Here is a 27,408-nt window from a genome sequence, read left to right on the forward strand (position 1 = left end):
AGGATTATTTCTGAAATTACAGGCCATACAGGCAATGCCTTGTAAAGTAGCTAAGAATTCTACCCACAGGACTATTTAGGAGGTGGCTTTGCACAAAACAAAGAACAAATATTTGAAAACAACTGCATAAAGAAAATTAGCTATATGAGTATGAAGTCAGGGTAGGTAAATATTGTTAAATGAAACATACTACTCACCAGCAATTGTATGTGCATACAGTCTGCTGCCAAAAGTAAAAACATGTAATTCATAGAGCTTGGCAATTTTTTCCAGGAATTCCTTACAATGAGGACGCAAACGTGTGTGCAACATAGGCTCACCTCGCCCTAACTGGAAATGAAATATTCCCTAGAAGAAAAACCATGTTGAATATTATCAAAATAGCAAACAAAAATGTCAGCATTCCAGAGCTACCCTCTTCCCTCACTTCAACTTTATTTGGTCTTACTCAAAGAGGGTTTTGGTCACAGGATTATGTAGATAAGTAAAATCCAAAGCATGCTTTTGCTCTGTGCCAGGCAGTCCAACAATAATGCTTTCAAATGCAGGAAACTGCATTGTTGAAAAATTTATGATGCAGGTGTCTTTCATTCAAATCTTCATTTATGGCAAACCAATCTGAGAAACTTCTCAATGTGCTCATTTCACAGAAGTTCAGGATCTCACTACAATCAATACCTCACAGTGAACATCTGACAGACTCATTTCAATCTGCATTGAGCTCAAAGAAAGTATTTTATTTTATCCAGTAAAGTCTGCCTATGGAAACACAGCAACAGAGAGCAAACCAGGAAAGAAGCTTATAGATTGATCCCAGTTAAAAACCTCACAATATTAAAAAAAAAATTTTTCTCCAAACCATGAATTTATACTGATAGAGGCGTAGCCTTTCAGACACACAAGATTTTTTAATCCAAGTTGAATACTCATGGTTTCCTTTCCTCTTAATTGCAATGCATATTTCTAGCTTGCTTTTTCCTAGCAATTGTGAACATATGCTTAGCCTACTGGACCGAATGGCTACATGCAAGAATGGCAAGAGGAAAGAAAAGAACTAAGCAATCACAGTTCTTCATGCTATTGATGTTTGAATTTGTATCTTCTTTTTCCAGACACTGTACACATTTCAACGTGTTTCTTGATTTAGAGCTTCCACATTCGAAATGTTACAAGCCAATATCCCTTGTCAGTTCAATAACAAGTGTTTCGTGAAGAAATTAAACACAACCTCTCCCCTCCTTACTCCCCCAAAAAAGATTAAAAAAAAAACCCTACACATAGTCATGGAATGACAGACAAAGGAACACAGGATTGCTCAAAAAGGGACTTTGAACAGTAATTCACTGTATCTGCCTCAGAGTTGGTAGTCACATTACTGAGTACTCAGCTTGTGAATTGCAGAGGAAGGAAAGGAGAGATTAAAATTAGCTACCTGAAACATCTCTCAAAATTATTATAAAGGAAAAGTGCAGGAAAGCATGAATGGATGAAAGAAAAATGTCCATTGAAATGTAGAGAAAAAGGAACACATTACAGAAGACTTGCTTCTCATTTTCTTTTATTCTTCAACTACAATTTTACCTAACCACAGAATGTTCTGTTAAAGAACCATCATTTAAATATTGTTGGAAACACTTCTGTTGTTATATTGGATTGAAAGGTAACCCCAGATACCTTATTGGACATTTGCTGGCAGTGCTGTTCTGTAGTATGGATCAATGTCTGGTCCAAATCTACCATGAGCACCAGTTTCCTATTTCGATGCAGTCGCTGTTGATCTTCTCTTCCCAGCTGCTCAGCTTGCTGTAACAGAAATATTCACTGCTAAGCTTAGCTTCATAGAAATACATTGGGTTTATCACCTTTTGTGCACACCTGAAAAGCCCTTCTGCTACAAACTAACTGCACAAGAAATGACGCTTATATCTTCAGTTTCCCTCACTGGAGTTCTTTGATGAATTACCAGGAAAAAAAAATCAAGTAGTAACATAAAAAAGTATAAAGAGACCAGATTGATAAAGAAGATAAACAGAATGTTCATCTTCAAAATAAACATGCTCCTTCCCCATCACAAACTGAGGAATAAACAAGCATATTTTGATAACTCAGATGAATGTTTTAACTATTAACAGATTCAGAATACTTACAGTATTTGAAAAATAATGAAATAATTTTACCACTCAGGTAAGTTGCAGCAAACTACCTTCACCATATCTAGTGGGTCAATTTCAAGGTGAAGGTTAAAGCTAGGTTTCAGAGACATTGCAAGCTTTGAACAGATGTCAGCTAATGGAACTTCTCACTAACTGTTCACTCCTGGTGACAAAAATGTTTGTCTGCTAAGTTTACAGGCTGCTGTCAAACTGACATCTTTGCAGTATATAGCTCCAAGAAACACCAGTATGAACCATGAGAAAAATCAATCTACACTAAGATAAACTCACAAAACCCTGGGGCCATTAATGTTCAACCCCAAATTCTTCTTCAAAGGGACACCAAATTTCCTGTGTCAAGTACATACCTCCTGTAATTAAGTTTCTCAACTGTGGAGCTACTGTGAAAGGTATGAACAAAGAAAGCAAATGATGGTACCTACCTCAGAGCTAACCTTCAGTTCTGGGACACTGTGAACCATTGATACAGTTGCTGTGGATAACGGTACGCTCTGCTTTCCATTCTTGCTTCGTATCCTAATCACATAGGGAAAAGAAACATCACATGAGAGAATAATAGTTTAGCAAAATGTTAAACAGACTAAAATCTGTAGCCTCAAACTATTCACCACCAAAAAAATTATTAAAAATATCTATTTTAACTAACACACTTTTTCAAATTCTTGCTAATGCAAGTTACTAGACAAAATGGATTGAGATCAAACAAGCTCACCAGAAAAAAAACTGTGCAAAAAGTCACTGTACTAAGTTATACTTCCATACAATTGTTTTGTAACACATGCTTTCACTAAGATGAAACACATTTATGGATTGATTTGCATCAAAAAACAAGCTATAAACTAGTGAAAACTACCAAACCACTCAAATTTGAAACTACTCAGTTTCTTTTTTTTTTTTCTTTTTGGCAATCACTCAGCAAGCAATTATCTACTTGTTTTCCAAGCCAGAATATGAAAAATATGAGCAAAGGATAGACACAGACAAAGTTACTCTGCACACAGAGTGACTTATGGGTGACTGCTGCTTCAAAAATATCATTGGAAAAAAATGATGTGTGCATATACAGATATCAACACAGAACAGGTGTCACCCTTGTGTGCATATACATATATGTGAGACCGGGTGTGTGACTGCACACACAAGTACAAAATTGCTTGAAAACTCAGAAAATAACCCTCTATAGGATCACTTTCACTATCTCACATCAACCAACTTATTGTGAATTCTGACATCTAATTGCTCAACAATATTCAAAAAACCTGCCATACAAATTTTGACCTAGGTGACACACTTTTAATTCCACCATGTACCAGTCCCATCAAGGACAAGATTTGGTATCAGATCTACAATAAGAGTTAAACCAGATTTCACTTTGTGATAAGCAAACTGCTCAGGATCAACTGTACTGAACTGAGTTGAGGCAGACACAACCACAGAGAGGCATCTTTCCCTGTACCATAGTGTATGGCAGCATTGATGTCCAGTACAAAAAAATACAAAAGTATTTATTTGGTCTGAAGTCTGTACATTTTAGTATCTTACATCCTTTGCTTCAGATTTCAGAAAAATTAATCTTTAACCCTAAATGGCATTTTAAATGAGCTTTTAAAAATTAGACATAGGACATAGTAAGAAGTATTAAGTGAATAAAACTCAATTTGCTGGATACCTTGAATTTGTCTGGATTTATTATATGAAACGATAACAGTAGAGCAATATTTAGACGTGACTGTATTCAAACCTCAAATCAAGTGTTCATTCAGGACAGACAAAGCCCTATTCATGATTATCCTGACTTTGCTAGGTTTGCCAAACAATACTTGTTTACAAAATATTAATATTTAACTCTAAATAAAAAGTTATACCCAAACATTAACCAAGCTACTTCTTCCACTCTCAATATTCAGTTCACTTGCACTGGTTTGTGGGACAATGTTCACAAAATAATTCTTAACAATGAGCATGAATTAAAATGAAACATAAGTATTTCCAGCCAAATGAAATGAGTATGCAACATTAATTTATAAAATCCAAGCAACTATACAGCTTGTTTTGGAACAGCTGTTGAATTAGTAATTTGCTATGCATAAGAAACATACTCTTTACCAAGCAATGAGACACAGCAAAGGAGAAATACAATCATCTTTTGAATTTGCTTTCTTTTTTTTTTACCTAAGGCTTAAATTCTTTTAGTTCCATGGCATAGTATTTCACAAAAAATTGAAAACAGTTAAGAAGCCTTAAATTGAAAGCACTGGAGACAAGCTAGCTCCCATTCAGACACAGTACAAATGAAGCAAGGGCATATGAAAGAGACTGCTATTACCTCTAAGCTATTTGCACCTGCACAGATAAAGCTCTCAAGTTTATTAAGCAAGCCACTCTTGACACGCCATACAACTCCCAGTCTCTGGTGAGTACATGGAAAATCAGTGTGCTGAGAATTTACCTCTCTACACATGCTCCTTATATTTTCTACCTAAGTTACCCTGCATTACCTCAATGAAGAAAGAGCATGCACAGTTCTTAAATCCTAAATGAGTAGGGACCTCAGAGCAGCCTTCTCTTTACAACCTTTAGCAACCTGAAGGTTCCTGGAGAGGAACTATTTACAAGGATGTGTAGAGACAGGACAAGGGGGAATGGCTTTAAACAAAAAAGGGTACATTTCATTAGCTGTAAGAATGAAATTGTTCTCTGTGAGGGTGATGAGGCACAGGAACAGCTCGTCCAGAGAAGCTGTGGATGTCTCATCCCTGTTTAAGGCCAGACTGGACGGGACCCTGAGCAACTTTGTTGAGTGGAACGCTCCTCACAGCAACGGGGTTGGAATTAGATGACCTCCAAGCCCCTTCCAGCCCAGAATATTTTATGATTGTATTAGATGAGAGAAGGAAGAGCTTGAATTCCTAATCAGAAGCAAGGAGAAGTTGGAAAAAAAAGCTGACAATACTTACTGAGTTAAATCCTGGCCACATTCTGCACACAAGCCTTTCATAACAACAGGATGGCTACAACCTTCCAGTCTCACCAAGACAGCCCTGAAAAAGTCATAGGCATTCCATTTACAGAAGGCAGATTACAGACATGTACATTAGTAACCCATAGACTGAATTAATTCAAGGAATAAATTCTGGTTATGACTTGAGTGTCATAACCTCAAGATATATGCTTTTGCCACAGCATGGCGAAAAAGACAATCATCTATATTTTCAAATTATTAATTTTCACAAATTTAGAAGCCAACTGAATCATATACTAGGGTCACTTTCTAAGCACAGTTTAGCAAGGAAGTTCAATGAGAACAAGTATTGTTTGTCCAGAAACAGTTTACATTCATTTACATACAACTCCCCATTAATACCCTACTGAGCTACACAGTAATGAAAACCAAATGCAGAAACTTTAATATCAGAGAACAGCTCAGGTTCTCTTTTAAAATCAGAGTCCAACCATTAACCTAACACTGCCAAACCCACCACTAAACCATGTCCCTAAACACCACATCTGCATGTCTTAGATTCATCCAGGGATGGTGTCTTGACCCCTTCCCTGGACAGCCCATCCCAATGCTTGACAGCCCTTCCTGTGAAGAAATGTCTCCTCATATCCAGTATAAACCACCCCTCGCACAACTTGGTAATTTCCTCTCCTCCTATTGTCTGATACTTGGAAGAAGCAACTCCCATCTGGCTACAGGCTCCTTTCAGGCAGTTGCAGACAGTGATAAAGTCCTCCTTGAACCTACTTTTCTCCAGACTAAACACTCCCAGTTCCCTCAGCTGCTCCTCATCAGACATGTGCTCTAGATTCTTCACCAGCTTCACTGCCCTTCTCTGGATATGCTCCAGGACTTCAATGTCCTTTTTGTACTGAGAAGTCCAAACTTTAACCTAGGATTTGAGGTGCAGCCTCACCAATGCCAAACACAGGGGCAGACAAATTCTATACCAACTTAATCTTATTATTTTCATGGCAGACATATATTGCTTCAATCTTCTCATAAAAATATTTTAATTTCTGATCCATAAGCCTTGACTCACCACATGTTGAAATAAAGGCATAGGAACTGGTATTTTATTCTTTCTTTTAAACAATGGCTAAAACCAAACCAGAAATTGGAGCTGGAAACAGAGAAGTGTGACATTCACTATTCCAAACTCAAACTCTTTAGAAGACAAACTCTACTTTTCAGTTGAATAGTCCAACTAAAGTATTCCTGATCCAGTTATCAAAATTCCTGGTCTTGAAAATATCATTATTTATTTTCTCTCAAACACTTAACAGTCATTGTAAGAGACTTGTTTCTGTCATTATAGATGGAGAAATTGATCTTTCAGACTTCCTATTTTTAAAAAATTCTAAGTAGATAGCAGTACTTCAGCTACTACAAAATTTCACCAACTCTGTGATAATGAGCTACAGCATCTCTCTAATATTAAAAAAAAAAAAAATTAAAGGTCAAGCAGCTAAAAAAAACCCAATCAAAAAGCAAAAAAACCCCAAAATCTGAGCTCTTTCATATACTGACTGTAGTGTCTGAAGTATGGCTTCAAACCTGTATGCAATAAGCAGACTGCAACATGAAGAAAACTGTTTTGCATGCCCAAATCTCTCATTCACATATCTGACTACTAAGCATTTGGGAATTCTAAGCAGAAATTCAGTTTCTAAATAATACCTACAACTGCCTACTTGCAATGTGTCCCTTGTTCTTCAACAACCAGAAGAATGATGACTCTACTGCAGTAGAGAATGATGAACAGAAGAAGAATTTTCGGCTTGGAAATTACACTTCCTCTTCCTGTGTAGGCATCTCAGATCACCTTTTTTTTTAAACATGGTATGTATTTCACAGAAAACAAATTGCCAGAAAACAAAGCCAAGACTCTTGGCTCTTTAAAAGAGCTGCACAAGATAAAGTGGCCCTTCACTAGTGGCCCTTCACTGTGTGATCATTTCACAGATTGCACAGAATTTTGGTCTCCTCTCATCCCCCTGTGTTTGCATTATTTCATCTGACTCTTCTCCCCACTCCCTTTGACAATATCTCTATCTTTCTGTCTTTCACCTTGATTCACTGCAAAGCTCCTTTTTAGGCTACCAATGCACACTAATGACCACGCCATTTTCATTCTCACCATGTGCTCAGTGTACGAATCAGAGATTACAGACACACCTAAAAGGTCAAAAAACATGCCCCACAGTACAGGGTAGAGAAACATGCTTAAGAGATTACAGTGCCTGAGTTTATACCCCAAATGAATTGGTTTTCAATAGTTCAGAAGAAAAAAGCCTTTTAACGCCAGCTTGGAAGTCACAATATCTCTAGACTTTCTCTACTTCACAGTGAAAGTAACCTCACACTCCAGGTATGCAACAGGAGAAGTTGGCATACTCCTGGGCCAAGATGTGATTCAAAATTGGACATGCAAGAGCAATGAGTCTTTTAAGAAAATTAGAGTTCTAAGTTACTCATTGATACTGTTCCTAAACAGCACCTCTGTACCTTATCTCGTACCAAGCATGACCACTAAATAGCATTTTCCTCTCCTGCAAAATCTAAACACAACCAGAACTCCTGGTCACACTTACATGTACTGGAGATAAAAAGGACATGATACAAACTCCTCTGTCATATTGTTCTCTGTGATGCTTAACTCAAAGGACACAGGAAGAACTCCAGAGCTGTGATAAAGCTCTGAGCAACATACAACCAAAGGGTCAAGTTTCAATTACAACTGTCAGGATCTTAGGCAGACCTCTCTCAGGGAAAAAGCCCAACACTTCTTAGTGCTGAAGAAGGAAAGCCTCAACTCTAGGAAGGCTAGGCATACTTATATTTTAGCACATGTGTTTTAATTACTAAAGAGGAACAAACACAGACCTCAAGTAGAATGACTTTTTTAAATTTCATGCCTAGAAGCTCTCCTTTACTGTTGAAGTCAGAGATTTTCAAAATGTAATGGCCAAGATCAAAGCCAACTATCAGACAAAAGTGAGCTGAATCAGAGTGTGCATGACTGGTTTTAAATGGGTGCATACACCAAACACAGGTTCAGGTTTCTTCCTGTTCTCTTCTCCGGGCTGTAAGTGAAACCCACTTAGAAGAACAGAGCCTTTCCCTATTCCATTTCTACAAAGATAAAACAGATTTCTCCTCCCACCCCCTCCAAATAAGAGGAACTAGGGCACACTTTACTGCTGGCAACATTAACAGCGTCCTTATCTTCTTCAGGATCCACACGGTGATAAGCAGAGCTAACTGGCTACTTCAACAACAGCATTCCAAGGAAACTGCCACAAAAGATGCAAAATCTTTTTCTAGTTTTACAAACTGTCCCAACTGTGCTGATGAGCTGGGTAAAGAAACTGGGTAAGAATCACTGCACTATGACAAGCCAACTTTTTTCTGAGCAACCATGGAGGTGGTAGATCATTCCAATACCCAGTCTGATAGCTAAATGACTGCAACAGAACCACGAACCACCCACGTGGTGTCTTTAGTACAATGAAGCTCGAACTAGTAAATAAGGAAACCTACTCTGGGGCCTTAATCACATTTTTTCCAGATGCACATGTAAACAACACAGAAATTAGGCAAGCCATTAAGATAAAATTTTACTTTTTGTGGCCACAAACATGAATTGGAACAGATATTTACCAAGAGCCTCAGGATGCAACTGATCATAAGCTCATCACTCTTCTCCCAGTACTTACACACACTCTATTTTTAAACCAAGTCTTTTAATAATATATCTGCTTTAAGGAAGCAGCATGGTAAAGAAAAAACCCAAGGGGGAAAGTTTTTATGAAATCCAACATGAAGGTTTTGCTTTTATTAACAATGGAAGTTAATGCTTGTGCTAATCCTAAGGCCTGGTCATTACTGTTGACTCCAAAAGGAAGAACTTTGTATCAAGCACAACCTGGTTCCTGGTAACTGATTTACATTAGAAAGCCAAAATAGAGTTCCTCTATTTGTGCTACACCTCAGTTGTAGCAACCAGTTTACTGGATCAAGGGAACCCACTGCAAACAAAAAGCAATCCCCAAAACGTTTTATTATTGCTTAAATTTTCTTTTGTGGTTGGTCATTTTTTTTCAGCATGTCTAACACTTCCAGCAGCAAGTACAAGAGTTAGAGAACAACAAAAACAAGAACTCCCTGAGATTTTTTTTCATAATAAGCTTACTATTTACATCAGGAAGGGCTGGCCAGCTGCAGCACATGAGTACAATGGCCACAAGATATCTTCACAGCTGTCTTCAGTAAAGCCCTGTATCATAAGGATACTCAGCATAACACAGGAATAGAGAGGTTTCCTCTGTTACTCAGAACAAGTCAAACCTGACTGTACATTAACCACGGCCTTCTATTACAGCTTGGCTTCACTTCCAGAGGCAACAGCTCCAATGTCACGCTGCCAGAGAAAGGCAATGGCCTACTTTCCTTACTCCCCACCCTCGCATTTCCCCTGAAAGCCCACCCCCTCCTCTGGCACTACCAGAAAAAACGATTTCAGTACCCTGCAAGATAGAACTCACTAGTCCTAACCAAGTTTTCTGCTGGTATTAGAGGCAAGCAGCTGGTAAAACCAGTCTAGCAAGGGTGACCGATCAAAGCTGCAAATGTTCCACAAACAAGGCTAAGACTGGGGAAAGACAAGACACAGTTTGAACAACTCACATTTTCTCTCCACAGTAAACAGGCCACTTTGTTAGCATTTATCTTGCCTATCTGTAAAGACTAGCTTGGACAACTCCAAGTCATAAGTTTTACTTATTATCTTAAAGTCTGCTTCAAGGTATCATGCACTGACATTGAAAATACAGTGCAAATTTCCAAGATGAAGGTACTGCCCTGCACTGATTCATATCTCATGCAAGATATGGCAGCCAAGCAATTGCTGGGTTTCCTCAGCTCTGTTTGGTATAAAGAGAGACCTCAAATACCACAAGAAACACACAGACCAAGTTGTGACTGTGATCCCTTAAAGCTGCTGCCTTCAATCTGATGCCACATACCCTTCCAATTTGCATTAGAAGATGTCCAAGAGTAGTAGTGCAGCAAAAGGAGATGCTGGTGTGCAAGCAAACAGAATAATCACTGCCTTGGTTTGGCAGAATTGGCTGGCTCAAGGAGATTTTACTGGCAAACTGTCAAGGGGTAAAAATACCAAATGAACACATCTCCAGATCAATGATTATTAATACCAACCATTACTGAATCAACCAACTGAGCCACAACAAATATGAGCATAAAATCCTTTAGTTGTCAGATGAAGTTAGCATCAACCGAAAGCCTGCTTCTACGGTTTCATTAGTCAGATTTCTGAAACACTGATATTTTTGTTTGCTTATACCAGAACAATATTTTGTTCAGGTATAAGCAAGCGTGTGTGTCTGCAGAATTTAGAATCCCTACTAAGGGCCCTTACAACCAATTGTCATCAAACTACAGCCTTTGTTACACAGGACTCCAGTTTTGTAGCAAGGATATTTCCAAAGCCTGAGTCAACTTAGTCTCTCCACATAAGAGTATTTAACAACTGGATTTATATATTTAACTCTCATTAATATCTGTGAGGAAGCAGAGAGGGTCCTTGAATAATTGATTAAAAATACCAAGGACTCACAAAACACATGGCCCTTGTTGTTCCAGGCAACACATGGCCAACAGCCTCTTCAAGATATTGGAGGAAATGTCCACTACAGCAGCAACTTGACTTACACTCAAGGATAGCAAACACACAGAGCTGCATTTCAAATATGCATGAACCCCAAATGCCTCACCCACACAAGGCAGGCTGTTTGATTAAATCCCCCAAAACCTAAACAAAACCCCTGTACCCTAGCCTAGGTTACTTGCTAAGAACTGCTGTGAGCAGTAGCTCACAGAAAGCACAGTTCACACTTGAAGGCATCATCTCAGTTTTTCAAAGCTAGTGGGGAAATTAATGGTCTTGAGATGATTTTTCCTCTGTTAAATACAGGCTATTCACAACTAGGAGTTAACCTGTTGGTGAATGTTTTCTCTACTTTTCAGGCAAAATACCTATACAGGTTGAGACTAAGGTCATAAATGCCAAGAGAAACATGGGCCTGGAGTTTCTGGGTTTTATTTATAATCCAAAAAAATATCTTAAGCTTGAAGTAAATCTACTTCCATGATTTGCAAGGCTTTAAGTATTTCTATTTACTTGTGGAGAAGAGTTAGCATTACAAGCAAGGAGGTAACCCTCTTCCACCTTCTATGCAGACATCTGTGAACAGCTTCTTGCATGTTTCTAAAAGCCACTTCTAAGAGTTAACAATGTATAATCATTACATAAGATCTAGTAAAACTTTCAAATATTATTTATTATGTGTTTTTTATTTAAAACATTTTAAACCAGAAGTATTATTACTTATGAGAATTCAAGACTATTTTTTTTAAAGGGAGAAGGTAAAAATACAGTTCGCAATGCTTTTACATAGAACCCCTTCAAAATAAGGAAGGTCACACAGAATTAATTCAGAAGTAGAAAGATGCAAGCCTGTAACTCTGTAACTTGTATCTCTAACAATAAGTACTTTGAATAATCACAGAAGAAAACGGGCTGTCATATCTCAGTAATTCATTTAAGCAATAAACAGTTCTGCAGCCCACTCCCCCCCACTGCTGTTGTCAAATGCTGACATTACCTTTATGAATTTGCTTTTCTATTGCTACTTCTCTCTGACTGCAGTATTAGTCACGCAGCAGTTCTCAAATACCTGCTGCAAAACTCCACCTGGGAGTTGAGGAACATCCATCTGACAGCAGGATCAATCCAAATCTATGTGATGAACCCTGGCTATCTAAGTGGCACTTATTCAAAAATTTGAACTGACTGAGTTGCGACCGTATAGCCTTCTAATCGGCAGAACAACAATTAACCTAAACCTGCAGTTTTCTCAAACCACACTTGAACTTTCGCATCAGTTACTAAAGAATGGTACTTGCAGATGAACTGCTGCAAATCCAGACAACAGGCTAGGACTAATTCCACTGCTGGCTAATTTCTGGGGTTTTTTTCAGGCATACAACTCTCCCTCAGATAAAGGCACAATTTCCCCTTATCTCAGAACAACTTACCACTGCATTCTTCCTACACCCAGTCAAGATCACCTGTAATTACCAGAACAAATCTGGTTTGCCTCCTGCACCTATAGGTTCACATCTAGACAAACAGCAACAGATGAACACCAACACAGCCTGGACATCAAAGCAGAGAAAGAGTTTCAAATACAAACACACTGAGAGCTGACATCTTCTTGTGCTAAGAACTCTGTGAGGATCCTGTGATCTCTCCCCCTCTGCCTTGGAAAGCTGCATCTATTAACAGAATATTACATCTTCTTCAAACATTTTATCACTTTTCCCACTAAAACTATACACTTAGGCAATCACAGTCCTTTTGCCTGTTACTTCCAAACAGCAAATAAAATGGGAAGAGGCTTACTGCAGGATGCACAATCCTCCAGTCTAACAGCTTCCTCCCATCCTTTCCTTTAATAGATACTGTGACAAACTGAGCTGAACGCTACATCCTGCATACTCTCCTCTGGGACTTGCTGTTAAACCAGATGAACACAGTTACATAGGAAAAATTAACAACTTTTAACACCCTGAAGAGCAATTATGAACCAAACTGTCCTAAGTTACACCACAGTGTTCAAACAAGGAGCAGCAGCTCCACATTTGACAACAACCATATGACAACAGCATCGTGTGAGCCCAGAAACCCAATACACTCTGAAAGCAGAGGACAACAGCTTAGAAAGTTGCTCAGCTCATAAAAGGTAAGTGTGATAAACAGCTGTAAAGTTGATCAAGTTCTCTTCTTGAGCAATGCTTTCTTTGGTTAGGGCCACTTGCCCCTGCTCGGCCTTTCTGTGAATGGGAATCCACAGCATTCACTCCACTAAGCTTGGACCAAGACCATTTGCCTTTCACACCTTTTCAAATGCTGCAAAGTCTTAGATGCCATCTTCAAACTAGAAAACACTGGAAAGCAAACAAATAGGCATTATTCAATTCTACTACATCAATACCTCTGCCTTATGCTACACTGTTTCTTAGAACGGTAGTAGAAAAGTATTTTTTTTTTAAGATACTAGTGCAATAGTGACCTGGCAATATCCCAACTGTTATCTTAAAAAAGAAAGCATTTCCTTTAACACAGCAACACTGTGTTAAAGAAAACGAGGGGAGCCTTTCCATCTTCCAAAGCCTTTTTAAGACCAGCAGTCTCTCCTACTGGTGACACTTCTATCCTTCCCACACTTCCAATTCCATAGGTCTAACTTCAACATAACCAAACTTAGACAAAATGCACAATCAAGATCCTTAAACTGCAACCTGTAATGCATTACCTGCTCTCCAGGAAGTAATTTCATGCTCCCCTATTTGCTTTAAAAGACAACTACTGCCAATTCAGCTATCCATATATAGCAGAAGACCTTAAGTTAACCTTTGATTTTTAAACTACATAAAATACATAACCACAAGAATATTTTATAAGTGACAACTTAAAATGAATCATCTATTATAATTTTCCAAAAGAGGTCCCAAAAATTAAAGGCTAGCAGCTCTTTACTGAACCTTGAGGCTAATACGTCAAGACAAACTTTCAGAACAATTCAAAGCTAAAGTCTTGTCACTCCCTTCCTCAAACTTTTTCAATCCTTCCCAGGAAAAACATCTATGTACTGTGCAACATAAAAATTAAAGGTCTCATTGCAGTCCCCCTGTGAGAATTTTTATCCATACATTTTCTCTTCAGAAGAAAAAAACTACAGAAAACCAGGTCGCAGTTGCAGAGAAGAAACAAAATGTGCACCTGCCTTTGAAAAAGACTGGTTTTCTAAACAACTCTAGTATTAAAGTAAAGCTCAAAAGTACCCTAAAGAAACTAGACAGCAATAACTAAGAAAGAAAATCCATGACCATTTGGGTAAAAATACAATCTATTTCCAGCACAGACATTCACAAACCAACATTTTTTAAAAACTGCTATAACCTGCTTGTAGTTCTCCAATGGGATGCATAAAATATTACCATGAGCTATCTCATTCTGTCTGCTGGCCCACAGACTCACACACAGCAAAAAGTCCTTGAGCTCAAGTAAGGTGAGCAACTCATAGTACAAATTAAGAGAGCAGAAAGTTCCCTCATTTGGGAGAAACCTTTTAAAGATAAGAACGTTAATAAAGACTATCATACAAAATGCTGAATGGAACATACACAACTTAAAAAATGTTATTCCCCAGTGTTGACATGCCATTTATTCCCTTGATGAGTCTTCTGGCATTTACACAATCACTTTGATCTGACCCATCTATGGGCTACTGCTGAAAGGATAAATTACTCCCCCTTTCCCTGTACCACACTCCTGTTGAAGCAACTGAATAAAACAAGTGAATTGATTACTATGGACCATTTAACAGGAGATTGGGTGGGAAGGATGAGAAACCAAGCCATCTTTACACGTTTTCCAACACCCTGCTCAATGCAAGCTGAAGGCACTCAAGTCCGAGCATCCCTTCCAGCCAACTCTCATATTAGCATGAAGCAAGCAGGAAACCAAGGTCTAAGAAAGCCACACTGAGAAAAACTGCATACCCAAGGCTGCTACAACCATACTACTGGTAAATTCCAAGCCTGATGCCTGTTTCCAACCAAACCCAAATGAGCAGCTTGGTCCTCGTAGACAAAGAAGCTCCTACAAGTTTTGTGAAACAAGGCCGTGTAACAAAAAGGAACTTTGTCCTCTACCATTCAGTCCAATGAACAATCCTGTGAGCTTCCAACTTGTTAGGTGTCTAGGAACAGGCAAAAGAGAAGGCAATCAAAGACAAAAGCCCTCATTTAGAACTTGCATATTTTTCACTATCCAGTTCAACTAAACACCAGAGAGATACTCTTCTTTTAATGTTTCTTGGTATCACAGTACACAGCAGAAAGGAGAAGGGGAAAATTAAAAAAAAAAAGAGACTGAAATCAGAAAGATGCATACTGAAACTTACTATAAAAATAATGGGATGAATTCAGGCATAAAAAGGAATTAGACAAGAGATACACTAAGTTAGGATTGTTAAGTATTATTCAACAATCCTCAATGTTTGGCACTGAGGGGTTTTTTAGACTCATACCTTCATCAAATATTTGCCAGGATATTATGAAATCATTTGTGTCTAACAAACAGCAAGGTACTTTTTCCTGTAGTTTGTTATAAGTGTCACCATTTTAAAATGAACTGCAATTCATTAGCATTTTTCCCCCTTAGAAGACTGTCAGATACATGGTACTGGGGTCTGGCCTTAAGTGGACAGTAAACCAGGCCCTGAGCCTATGTGACATTAGATATTATTTTAAAAAAATATAATCAAGTTTCTGGCACAAAAAAAATGCCAAAATACAAACCAAAACAAGCAATGACACAAAAATCTAGAATTTTAGAGAACAAATCCCCACCTCTTTCCTGCTATCTTCTCCACAACCAAAACAAGTTTTGCTTCACTAGGATCCAGATAGTTTAAACGTGATGTTTATTACAACATGAATATACTCCGTAGAAGAATGTGAATTTTTGCTATTAAAGGTATGCGGGAAGACACAAAGATACCCAGATTAAATATACAGGCAATAAATCTTTCAGAAGACTCTTCTAATGTGAACCAAACAAGACACTTGTAATACTCTTTTACATTTTATATTAGAAACACTTATGTAAATATTTGCACAAAGCATTAATACTGACCCAACCCAGAATCCTGCCATACCTGTAGCACCTTCAGAATGATTAACCCAGATGGCTAACTGGAGCAGTGCAGAATTTTTGGCACTTTATTTGTTGCTCCTGCTACCCATCAAAATTACGCTTCTTAAACATCAAAGGCCTTTCATTAACTGCTTCCTGCACTCCCTGTTATTTACAGTCCTAAAAGGTTAGACACCTTTCTCTCTCAAGTTCCAGTCTGACTCGTGGTGCAAGCCTAACTCTGCAAGAATAAGCAGAAGTTACCTACTGCCTGCATGCCTTGGGTTCTTCTCTGGGAAAAGTTTGCAACCCTGTCAATACTAAAACGTGGGTAATAACAGTACAAAAAAATTAAGTGCTGTAAATGTGCAAAATTACTTTCATGCAGCAAAAGATTCCATCTCATGCTGGATATGAAAGAAAAATAATCAAAAGTTAGAAATGTGTCTTCTTAATTGGGAGAGACTTCTGCTAAATGATGTCTTTATTTCCAGAAATATTATGATCTGACAAAGAAGAAAATTCAGCCACTCATTGCTTATCCTCAAATAAAAAGATTTGATCAACTTATGTTCTCATGTTCTAATGAAAAGGAAAAATATTTTGAATAGAAACAGTACTTCTACAGTGTTTCAGAGTCTGACAAATACTTGCAAGTATCTTTGGTTCAAAGAGAATTCAGTGCTAAATCAGCCTAACTTGCTAAATGAAGTTCATTTTTCTAAAGGCAGCATGGCCATTCTGGATAGTTTGGATCACAAAAAGGGTATCTTCAGCAGATGATGAATAAATTTCAGCTGCTATTTACTTTAATCACACCTGTGTTTTAATAATGCAACATCTTAACACATATTGAAATATTGTTACTGAAATGCTATTATTTCAATGCCACAAAATGGGAAGCCACAGGCAAGAGATTTAATGTTTGCTAAAAAAACTTTTAAGTGACCAAAAAATGCATTTATGTCTGCAATAGCTGAACAGTTCTATTACCCTTAGGTCATGCTTATTCTACCTCTTCATTTGAACTTTTCCCTTGCACTCACCCAGTACATACCATAGCAAAAAGCAACAGAGGAACCTGACTGAAAAGTCAGAATTCCAGAAGCGTAACACCGAGCAATGATCAATATCAACCACAAACTTTTAGTTGTTTAAGATACAAATATTCCAGAAGCCAAGAACAATGGTAATAAAGAACACAGTTTATTTTCTAATTGTCTCAAAGCAAGGAATTGCTAATTATAATCAAGTGACATTTGACTGGACAAATCCAGTAAGCACAATATATAAAAATTGGTGCATTCCAGTCCATGAAGTTAACATTGGGCAAAGCTAAAACTAAAATGCTGCTAAATCAGCAGCAGACCCAGACTACTTTAAATCGATTATATTTTTCACTTATAATATCTTTAGTTTGGTTTTCCTTCCAAGTGCTTAGCTAAACAAAAAAACTGATAAAGTTATCTCCCCTTTTATTCAGTGCTGACAACATGAATTTCATCATGCATATGGCATTTTAAAATCTCAGTCTGTACTTTTAAGATATTTTTTAGTCCGACCTAGCATTTACAGTACCTTTGTTCTACATCAGGTATTAAAGATTGCCCATGCTGCACCAGATGCAAAAGCAGAATGCTGATGCAGCACAAAAGGAAAGCCAGTCTTATCCCAGAAAGAGATATCTCTATAGCAAGAAACACATAGCTTCCACCTCCTCAGTAGCACATTATATGACTGACTGATATAAAAATGCATCAGACTAGTTTTTCTTGAACCTTCCAGAGCACTCCCATTCACAGATGTTTTGCATATACTAGTGAATTTCAATCAAGAAAGTTTAGGCCTGGCTGCTCCCACCTAAAAATCAAGAGAACTGCAATCAAAGTAAATAGCTTGCTATAATAAACCAGAAGAAGTAGATTGTTTAACGAGTTTCCTGCTGAGAAAGACTAAATCTGCTTAAAGTACAGGGTAGCAGGCTATTTGCTCAACTCAATGTAGAAATCTGGGCGCCCCACTATCAGGCATTTAAGAATTTAAAAGTCAATGAACATTCAGCCTTATTAGACAGACCCATTGCTAAACTATAGGAAAAAAAGAAGTCTTTTTTAGTCCCTTGCTCTTCTGAAAGATAAAATCTTGGTTGTATTTGTGAAGTCTCGTACATTAAAACATTCACAGTATTAAAAACATTTAGACGGCCAATGTTACATGTAAGGTACTTAATTTTAAAATGCCTTGCCGCACTGTTGTTTCCCATTAAAACTCCTTCTATGGTTTGAAATTATCTGTCTGCTCCCCGAGTTTTGCACCAACCTAACAGGCGAACAACAAAGACTCTATTAGGAGAAGAGGCAGTAGGCAGAAACTGATGCTCAGGAAGTTCCACCTGAACACGGGGAACAACTTCTTTATTGTGCTAGTGGCTGTACACTAGAAGAGGCGCCCCAGACTGTGGAGCCTCCCTCACCGCAGATATCCCAGAGCCATCTGGAGGCAATCCCGTTCAACATGTCGTAGGCCGACCCTGCATGAGCAGCGAGGCTGGATCAGATGACGCACTATGGTCCCTTTCAATCTAACTCGTTCTGCGATTTCGTGATTTCCAAGTAGCGCTTCCAGTAAGCGCAGCGTCTACAGAGCCCCAACACAGCAGGAGGGACGCACCGCTCTCTGAGACAGAGCTCACGGCAAAGGGCTCAGCTCTGAAACACGGGAGTGGAGCACGATCCCTCGGCACCTCCCCGGCCGCTTCCTCCTCCTCCTCCTCCTCGCACGGCAGCTTCCCTGCGCACAGCGCCGGAGGAAGGGCCTTTGTGCGCGGGGCCCGGCCCGGCCCCTCGCAAGGAGCGCGAGCGCCGCGTCCCGCCACGGCCGCCCCCCCCCGCCCCCGGCCCGCACTCACCCGGGCGCGATCACCTGGCCGGGCCGCGCGCACAGCTCGCGCACCACGCCGGGCCGCTCCGCGCGCAGCCTGCGCTCGGGGCCGCCGCGCTGCGGGCGGGCGGAGGCGCCGCTGGCGGCGGGCGGCAGCGGGGCGGCGGCGGGGCGCGGGGTGGGCGGCGGCGGCGGCAGCGGGGCGCAGAGCGCCAGCACCGACCCGATCTGCACCGCCGCCCCCACTGACACCTTCCACTCCAGCAGACGCAGCGGCCGGGGGCCGGGAGCGCGGATCTCCGCCACCGACGCCGGGCCGTCCGCGCCGGGCCCGTCGCCCCGCTCCGGCCGCTCCTCCATCGCCCCGGCCGGCGGCGGAGGGTGAGTCGGGGGTGCCCGGCAGTGGGGCCGGACCTGGCGCTACCGCCGCCGGGGGAAGGGGGGGGGGGGGGAGGGGGGGTCGGTTCGCCCCGACAGTCACCGGTGGCGCCGACGGCGGCGGGGTCACGGCAGCTCCGCGCAGGCGCCGCGCCGCGCGTCCGGCCGTGCTTAAAGGTACAGGCGCGGGCGGCCGGGCCCGCGGGGCGGCGCGGGGAGGAACTACGGCTCCCGGCAGCCCCCGCGCCCCGCCCGCCGGCGCCGAGCGGCGTCACAGAACCGGAATTGGGAATATCCCGAGTTCGGACCCGCGGGCGTCTTGGGGTTCGACTCCTGGCCGCGCACGGAACACCCCCAGAATCACATCATGTGCCTGAGAGCGTTTTCCGAGCCGTTCTTGAATTCTGTGGGGCTTGGTGCTGTGACCACTTTCCTGGGGAGCCTGTTCCAGTGCTCAGCCATCCTTTGGGTGAAGAGCCTTTTATTTTCCTATTATCCGACTGTTTTGGTTTAGCCCCAGCCAGCAGTCACGCCCTACGCAGCCACTTTCTCACAGCCCTTCCAGCAGAACTGGGGAGAGACTTGGAAGGGTAAAAGCTGGAAAACTCATGGTTGAAAGGATGACAGTTTAACAGGAAAACCGAAAGCCATGTGCTCAAACAAAGCAAAACAAGGAATTGATTCACTGCTTCCCATGGGCAGGCAGGTGTTCAGCCCTCCCCAGGACAGCAGGGCCCCATCACATGTCACAAGCTGGGAATGCAAACACCCATCACTCCAAATGTGCCCCCTTCCTCATTACTCCCTCCTCTATATTTACTGACCGTGATGTCCTGGGGTCTGGAATATCCCTCTGGTCAGCTGGGGTCACTTCACCTTTCCTGGCTGTGTCTCCTCCCAAGCACCCTCACATTCATTGCCAGCATGGCAGTATGGAAAGCAGAAAAGGCCTTGGCTCTGTGCAAGTCCTGCTCAGCAATAATAAAAACATTTCTAAATTATCAACCCTGTGCTCAGCACAAATCTAAAACACAGTTGCATTCCAGCCACTGTGAATGAAGTTAACTCTACCCTAGCAAAATCCAGAGCACCAATCTAAACCTCCCCTGACACAGCTTCAGGCCATTCCCTTGGTCGTGTCACTGGTCACAGAGAGGAGATCAATGCCCTTCCTTTTTGTGTTGTGAGGAAGCTATGGACTGAGTCCCCCCTCAGTCTCCTCTAGGCTGAACAGACCAAGTGACCTCAGCTGCTCCTCATACAGCTTCCCCTCAAGACCCTTCACCATCCTTGTGGACCTCCTTTGGACACTCTATAAGAGGTTTATATATTTTTTATATTGTGTTGCCCAAAACTGCACACAGCACCCGAGGTGAGGCTGCACCTTTGCAGAACACATTTGGACAGTCACACCACTCTGCTCTGTGCTGCTGCTGCCCGATGTCTGGACCCTGAGGAGCCTCTGGAAGCTCTGCAGCACTCTCCAGCTCTCCCCTGGGTGGGAGGGCAGGTGGAAGAGGAGGGCGCCCTTGCCTGGCAGAGCAGCCAGCTCCCTGTGGCGCTGACCCCACACTGCAGTACACTGGCAGGGCAGGGAGGAGGAATAGGGATGTCTGGCAGAGAGGAGCTTGGATGTGGGTGTATCCACGGAGGATCTTGGATGTGGACATGGCCCGGCAGAGGCACAGCCAAACAAGGCCAGCGGGGCTGACTGGAGCTGACGTCCCTAAGGGCATGTGTTCTCCACCAAAAGGTGCCATGGACATGCTTCTCACCCATGGCAGGGTACTTTTATCTCTTCAGCCACATGCCAAGGATGGAGGCCTTGTGCCATGTGCCAAACCTAGTGCAGCCTGCTATGGGGCAATGAGATACTCCATAGCTCCATGCTCCAGTTGAACATTCCATGGGAATTCCATGGGAGTGCTCAACTACCTCAACATCTCTAGTGCTTATGTAGCCAGTGCACCAAATCTTTTTACCTCATTAGTGTTTCCTGAACTAAGGAAACTTGAAACTTGAACTTGACCTAAGAGCTCAGAGCAGCAGATGCCAGGGTCTTCCACAAGGAGTCTTTTCCAGAGAGTGACTGGCTTGCTAGTGGACGGGATTTTGGTAGGGATGTTGAGGAATACATGTAGTGCCCATAGCTCAGTATGCAGGTGCAGTGTGAGCTGCAGGTGGAGCACTGGAGGGGCAGGAACCTGAACCTGAGTCCAAGGTGAGAGGCTATGACCTGGCAACCCTTTGCATAACAAAGGGCCTGGGGACCTGTGGTGCACCCAGGGGACCTGGGCAACCCAGAGACACAGCAGGAGCTGGTGACTCCAGACTTCCCCATACTTTAACTTAGAGGGTATAAAACCCCAGGGTTTCCTTTGTCACTCCTTAGAGGCACCCACCTCAAGCTGTTATTTTTGATATTGCACCATGATTAAATTATTTTAAGGATCAGGATGTCTGAGATTCTGCTAAAGGAAACCTGGGGTTGAGCCCATAAGGAAACCTGGTCTGACTGGGAGTATGGAGGATGCAGCTGCCAAAGGGGCCTTGGTCCGAGATTAGGTGATGTCAGAGTGGCTCCTGGATGGTCAGACAGGGAAGTTTCCTTACCAGGGAGAAGACTGCCAGCATACAGTCTACAGGCAGTCTCCAAACAGTAGGTACTCCTGGGTTTTTCCCTTTTAACATTGGTTAAGAGAGACCTTAAAACCAGTGTGGACTGGTTGGGAACTGGACCTGCAAGACATTGCTATGAACATCATTATGAGCTTGGGTTGTGAGACAGCCAACATCACCAGCAACCAGAAATTGGAAATTTTGGAGTGAAAGTTGCTGTGCCTCTATTATGAGCTCCTTGTACACAGATGCAATGGCATATTGTATTGTGTATTATTCTTAATGTTCCTTTCATGCTGTCCTGCACATGTGGTAAAGCTGCTTCATAAAAAGTGAGTACTTTTTGCATAGTATTCCATCTCTCTACTACCTGTGTTGCTTTATTTGCTCTTTCATAATCTGAAATAAATAAAATTTGAAAATCTGAAATGAAAATAAAAATAATCAGCACTGAAGCAATATGCCCTTGTCCTCTTGCACATGAAAACTGAACTTTGAACCCCCAGTGAACTCTGATGAGGCCACCTTCAAACTCTACCAGGAAGTGCCGACTTGCAGGATTTCTCCTCAACTCTCACCTCAGTGTTTTTATCTCACACCCAGCCTTCTTTCTTTTGTAGAGTGGATTGATACTGTTTTGCTCAGGGACAGCAGGCTGATGACTGCCTCGAGAGTGCAGAAGAAAAAAAGATAGCCTCAAGGATCAGGAGAATTCATCAGGAATTCCACTATTAAAACTTTCTAGACTTCCAAATCTAGCAAAATCTGGTTCCATCAAGACTGGTTGTCATAACAGTCAAGGAAAGGATGAAATAATAGCTGGGGTGGGAAGGGACCTTTAGCAATCATCTAGTCCTAGCTCCCCATCTCAAAGCAGAGGCAACTAGCAGGTTTCTCTGGGTCACATCCAATTCGGTTTTGACTGTCTCCAAAGATGGAGACTCTAGAGCCTCTCTGAGCAACCTGTGCCAGTGTACGACCAACCTTACAATGAAAAAAGCATTTTCTTGTGTTTAAATGGAATTTTGTATGCTTCAGTTCATGTCAATTGCCTCTTGTCCTTTTACAGGGGCACCACTGACAAAAGTCTCTTCTTTATCAACCTTCTCCCATCTCTATCAAATATTTATACACATTGGTAAGATCCCTCTGGAGCCTTCTGTTCTCCAGGCTGAACCATCCCAGATCTCTCAGCCTCTTCTCACGTGACAGATGCTCCAAGCATTTTAACAGCATTGTGCCCTTTTGCTCCTGTTATTCCAGTCTCTTGCACGGGCCCAGCACACCCAATGTGGGGTCACCAAAGCTGATGTAGGGGAAGGATCACCTCCCTTAAACTATTGGTAGTGCTCTTCCTAGTGCAGCGTGGAATGCTCTTGTCTTCTTTGCTGCAAAGTTTACCTTTGCTTGTTCATGGGGAGCTTGGTGCCCATCAGGGTCCTCAGGGCCTTCACTGCAGAGCTGCTTCCCAGACACTTGGCCTCCAGCCTGTCCAGGTGCCTGGAGTTGTTCCTCTCCACAGGCAGGACGTGGGATTTCCTTTTCTTGAATTTCATGAGGTTCCTCTCTGCCCATTTCTCCAGGGAGTCACAGTCCCTCTGGACGGCAGCAGAGCCATTTAGCTTGTCACTCCTCCCAGCTTGGTATGACCTGCAGACTTGCTGAATGTGCACTCTGCACCATGGTCAAGGTCATTAATGATGATGTTAAACAGTATTGTTCCTGATATTGTCCCCTGGGCAAAGCATCTTGCCTTGTGTTTGAAGGTTAGCTCAGGTAAATAAACTTTGTTGGTACTGAATTATTACGTGCATTATTGTATGTGGAGAAGATAGTCTTGGCAGCAGAGCAGAACCATGACACAAAAATGGTCTGGCTTTGTTTGCCCTGCAGGTATCTCAAACTGATAGTTGCTCTGTTTTCCTTTTGCCTGCTAATCCCCCTTGCTCAAAGACACACATTTAAGGTCATGCATCTTTAACACCTGTCGTTTTCTTGAAAGCTGGCCTACCACACAGCTTTTATATGTTCCAATGTCATATCTATCTTACCAGGCCTCCTTGGAGGGGTAAGGATACACAATATTTGATCCCTCACTGGTGGGTTTGATGGAGTGACTGAATTCTGACACTTCCAGTCAGAGATGAAGTGAGAAGAGCTCACCTCCCCCTAGCAATTCTGATACATTAACTCTTATGTCTGGGACAAACTAAAGGTGTGCTGCAGCTTCTGCAGTACTGCTGACCTCAGGAAGCCTCTGCAGCCCCTCCTTCCACAGTAACTATTTTGGGATTTTCTCTGCATCGGTAGTTGTGCAGATGAACAGTTCAGATGGGAGAATAACAACAGAAATCTACTTAATAATTATTATTGTTTTTGTTATATTGATTGCCCTGAGACAAAAGTTTACAAAATATTTGCACCAATCAATCCTAGGTAGGTGCAAGGGAAAATCCCTGAGATGGTGTGTGATGAGAGCATTAGGGGCAGAATCTGTAATTCTGTGAAGCTAGTAGAATCCTAAGGAGCACACCATGTTAGGATGCTTGACTTCATGTCTGGTTATACCAGATGGCTTTCATCAAGAGGCAGATGTTTTTCCCAGTCTTCCCCTCAAAAAGGACATCAGAATTTAACCACGCCTTTGTATTTGAATACCTAGCATGAACAAAAGCACATGGTGTAGACATCAGTTTCACAGAACTGTTGGGTGAAAGCAGTGCAGTGGTAGATACAGCCCTGTGGCAAAGCACTCTTGAAAATGATCAACTTTTAAAAATACAGACATTGTAAAAATACAGCTGACTTCTAAGAGGATAAACAAGATAATCTGCAGTGTAGTTACTTAAGTTGAAACATGCTTAGCTAAGACTTCTTTTAAAATAAAAGACATGTTACCCTGCTTTATGTGTTGTAGCTTTAGTGCAAATTCAAAATGTATTATATAATGCCTCTTAAAGATGACTTGGCTGAGTGTTTCCCTATTCAGACTGATGACTGATGCTGTAAGCCTCAGTCATACTTAATCCTCACTAATACCTGTTCCATAGTAATTCTTGGGAGTGTGTAGAATACAAGGTGGTCAGCCTCCCAAAATCTCCAAGTGGTTTAGAGAGATCTGCAAATGGGGGAGAGCCACGAGGCTCTCGCTCCATCTCTCAGTGCTCTCAGGAGAGCTGTGGGGTGGTTTGCAGACAGGCTGTAACAGCAGCTCACCAGCAGCTCAGGGACCCTGCTCCAGCCTGGAGCCCAGGCATGCAGCTGGGGCTCAGGGTGTCTGGGCAAAGTCACTCTCAGCTTCCCCTGTGGCTGGGGATTTGAATGGACCAGCTGCCCTGGTGCTAGACAGCCCCTTTGCCAATTACATGATGTAATGTTATTATGGGAGCTGTTGCTGAACTACTCAGAAGTGATGCAGAAGTTGTTCAGGAGCCACAGATTGGCCATTCCCTATGGCAGGGAGTTTGTAGCTGTTTATATAAAATTCCTCAGTATAAGAAGTCTGCAGGGTGGTATCACTTTTAAATAGTATGAAAAAATATGGAGGCATTTAAAAGGTCTCACAGCTCTTCTGTGCCCTGACACCTTATTGTATCCACTGTGATAACCAGTGACAGATTCCAGCTGGGGAAGCTAAATAACCTCATCCTGTGTTTTGAGCAATTCCAGTAGGAAGAGAAGCTTTACCCTCCTCAAAAACTGGCAGAGCTTACTATCAGAAACTAAGGCAGCTTGTGCAGGATGTGAGTGCCCTGTGTGAAAGAGGTTTGGGTAGTTTCCATTGTGGCAATCCTTTCCTGACTCTAGATTCTTGAATTCTTAGCCAAGGACCTTCTGCCAATGTTTCCCCTGGCTTTTACAGAAGCAACCCAGGGAATTACTTTAACACACAGAATACAATAAAATGCATATCTGCAGCTTGATCCCACTCCCACTGAACTATCAGAAATATTGTCAATTGCCTTCAAAAGGAGATAATGCAAATTCTTAACATTGCAACAGTCAATTAGCCAGCAGTTTAAATTGTACTGTCAGCAGCTTTTCCATCATCTGTCTCTTAGTGTCTGAAAATGTGATCTTCATACTGTGTTAACTGAGGATCTTTTTTTTTTTTCCAGAAAATATCTTTGGCAAAGCTCTGTGCTCCTCAGTGGAAATATAGCAGAGACTAATTTAGCTTTTCAATTTTTGGTTTTCTTGGGCAACCTGAAAGTAAAAGATATAAAAAAATGAACAGTTTGTGAATGTTAGTGTTACATTTTCCCCACAGTTCCTTTTCTGTGAGTGGGGTTAGTATTGCACAGGTGTATGTTCAGCAGTGCAAATACCTGTGCATGGAAGTTTTTCTGTATAGCAGCATCAAGACAGGCTCATGCCAGATCAGCTGCACAGGAGATTACTGCATGAACATCATCAGGTATGTGGCTGTCTACCCATACACACACCAGCACAGACACATCCTTTTGGTCCTGCCCTTGAAAACCCTACAGGTTGCTGTCCTTAGTCATAAAGTAAATCATTATTTACTTAGGTTAGGGCTACTCCCACGATGCCTTCACAGTCACGCTTCACATCTTGAAGCCCACGTAATTTTGAAGTGCATGACTTGGAAGCGTGAATGAACAGTTCTCCCTTTCCTTAGCAGGGATGCATACAACTTAAATCCCTTCCTCCTCTGCAGAAGTGAGACATGTCTAAACATTTTCATTTCAGAAGAGAAGCTGATGACAGAGTTTCCTGTGCCATCACAGCAGAAGTTCATTCAAGTGCTAGACTGGGCCATTGATCAGACAGGATGGGGAATTTTTATAACCTAGGCTGTTTGTGAATGCAAAATGTTAGAGCAGTGATTTCCAGCCTGTCCTGTGCAGGCTTTTGGGACTGCTGAGTCCATGGATGGTGATTAAGAAAGACACTTTGCTCTCTAGTAGTCTACAGCTGGGAAAATTTCTTTTCCTCTCACGTCCCCTGGAAAATATATAGAGATGAAAACCAGCCAAAAAGCCCTGCCTTAATGAAACATCTGCTCTTTTTATCAGACTTGTGTGAAAGGTTTATTGAGTCCAAATTTTTCAACTTTCACCCTGCCCCTCCCTTTATGGTAGGCAAAAAAAAAAGAGAAAGAAAAAAAGGGAAAGAAAAAGAGAAAGAAAAGTGGGGGGGAAGGTAAAGGGGAAGAGAATGGGGAAGAAAAAAGACAAGGAAAAAGTAAAAGAAAAAAAGAAAAAGAAAAAAAGAAAAAGAGAAAAAGAAAAAGAAAAAGAAAAAGAAAAAGAAAAAGAAAAAGAAAAAGAAAAAGAAAAAGAAAAAGAAAAAGAAAAAGGAAAAGGAAAAGGAAAAAGAGAAAAAAAAAAAGGAGTTAAGTTTTTATCAAATCTGAATTTTTTCACTGTCCCTGGCAGGTGGCGGGGCTGAAGTGCTCCCACCACGTTGAAGGACTTGCCTTTCTCAACTGTCTTTTTCTAGCAGAGTGCCATAGGGTGGTTCTTAAAAAAACCCCAAATATTTAAAATACTGAGTAAGATAGCTCTTACTTAAACAAGAAAAAAATGTTTATTTAGAGCAACAGA

General features: G+C 41.5%; 1 protein-coding gene across 1 annotated transcript in view; it reads right to left on the reverse strand.

Annotated features, from left to right (window-relative positions):
* CTDP1 (CTD phosphatase subunit 1) overlaps nt 1-18,921 on the reverse strand; it is a 96,208-nt gene extending 77,287 nt beyond the window's left edge. The window contains exons 1-5 of the mRNA XM_058024858.1: nt 18,870-18,921; nt 5,132-5,215; nt 2,597-2,690; nt 1,675-1,803; nt 198-348 (exon numbers count right to left, since the gene is read on the reverse strand). Coding sequence (XP_057880841.1) covers nt 198-348; nt 1,675-1,803; nt 2,597-2,690; nt 5,132-5,172 — 415 coding nt within the window. The 5' untranslated portion in view covers nt 5,173-5,215; nt 18,870-18,921. The remainder of the gene's footprint in view (nt 1-197; nt 349-1,674; nt 1,804-2,596; nt 2,691-5,131; nt 5,216-18,869) is intronic.
* Between the last annotated feature and the right edge of the window lie 8,487 nt (nt 18,922-27,408).

Source organism: Melospiza georgiana, chromosome 1 (assembly GCF_028018845.1).
Source record: "Melospiza georgiana isolate bMelGeo1 chromosome 1, bMelGeo1.pri, whole genome shotgun sequence".
Lineage (NCBI taxonomy): Eukaryota > Metazoa > Chordata > Aves > Passeriformes > Passerellidae > Melospiza > Melospiza georgiana.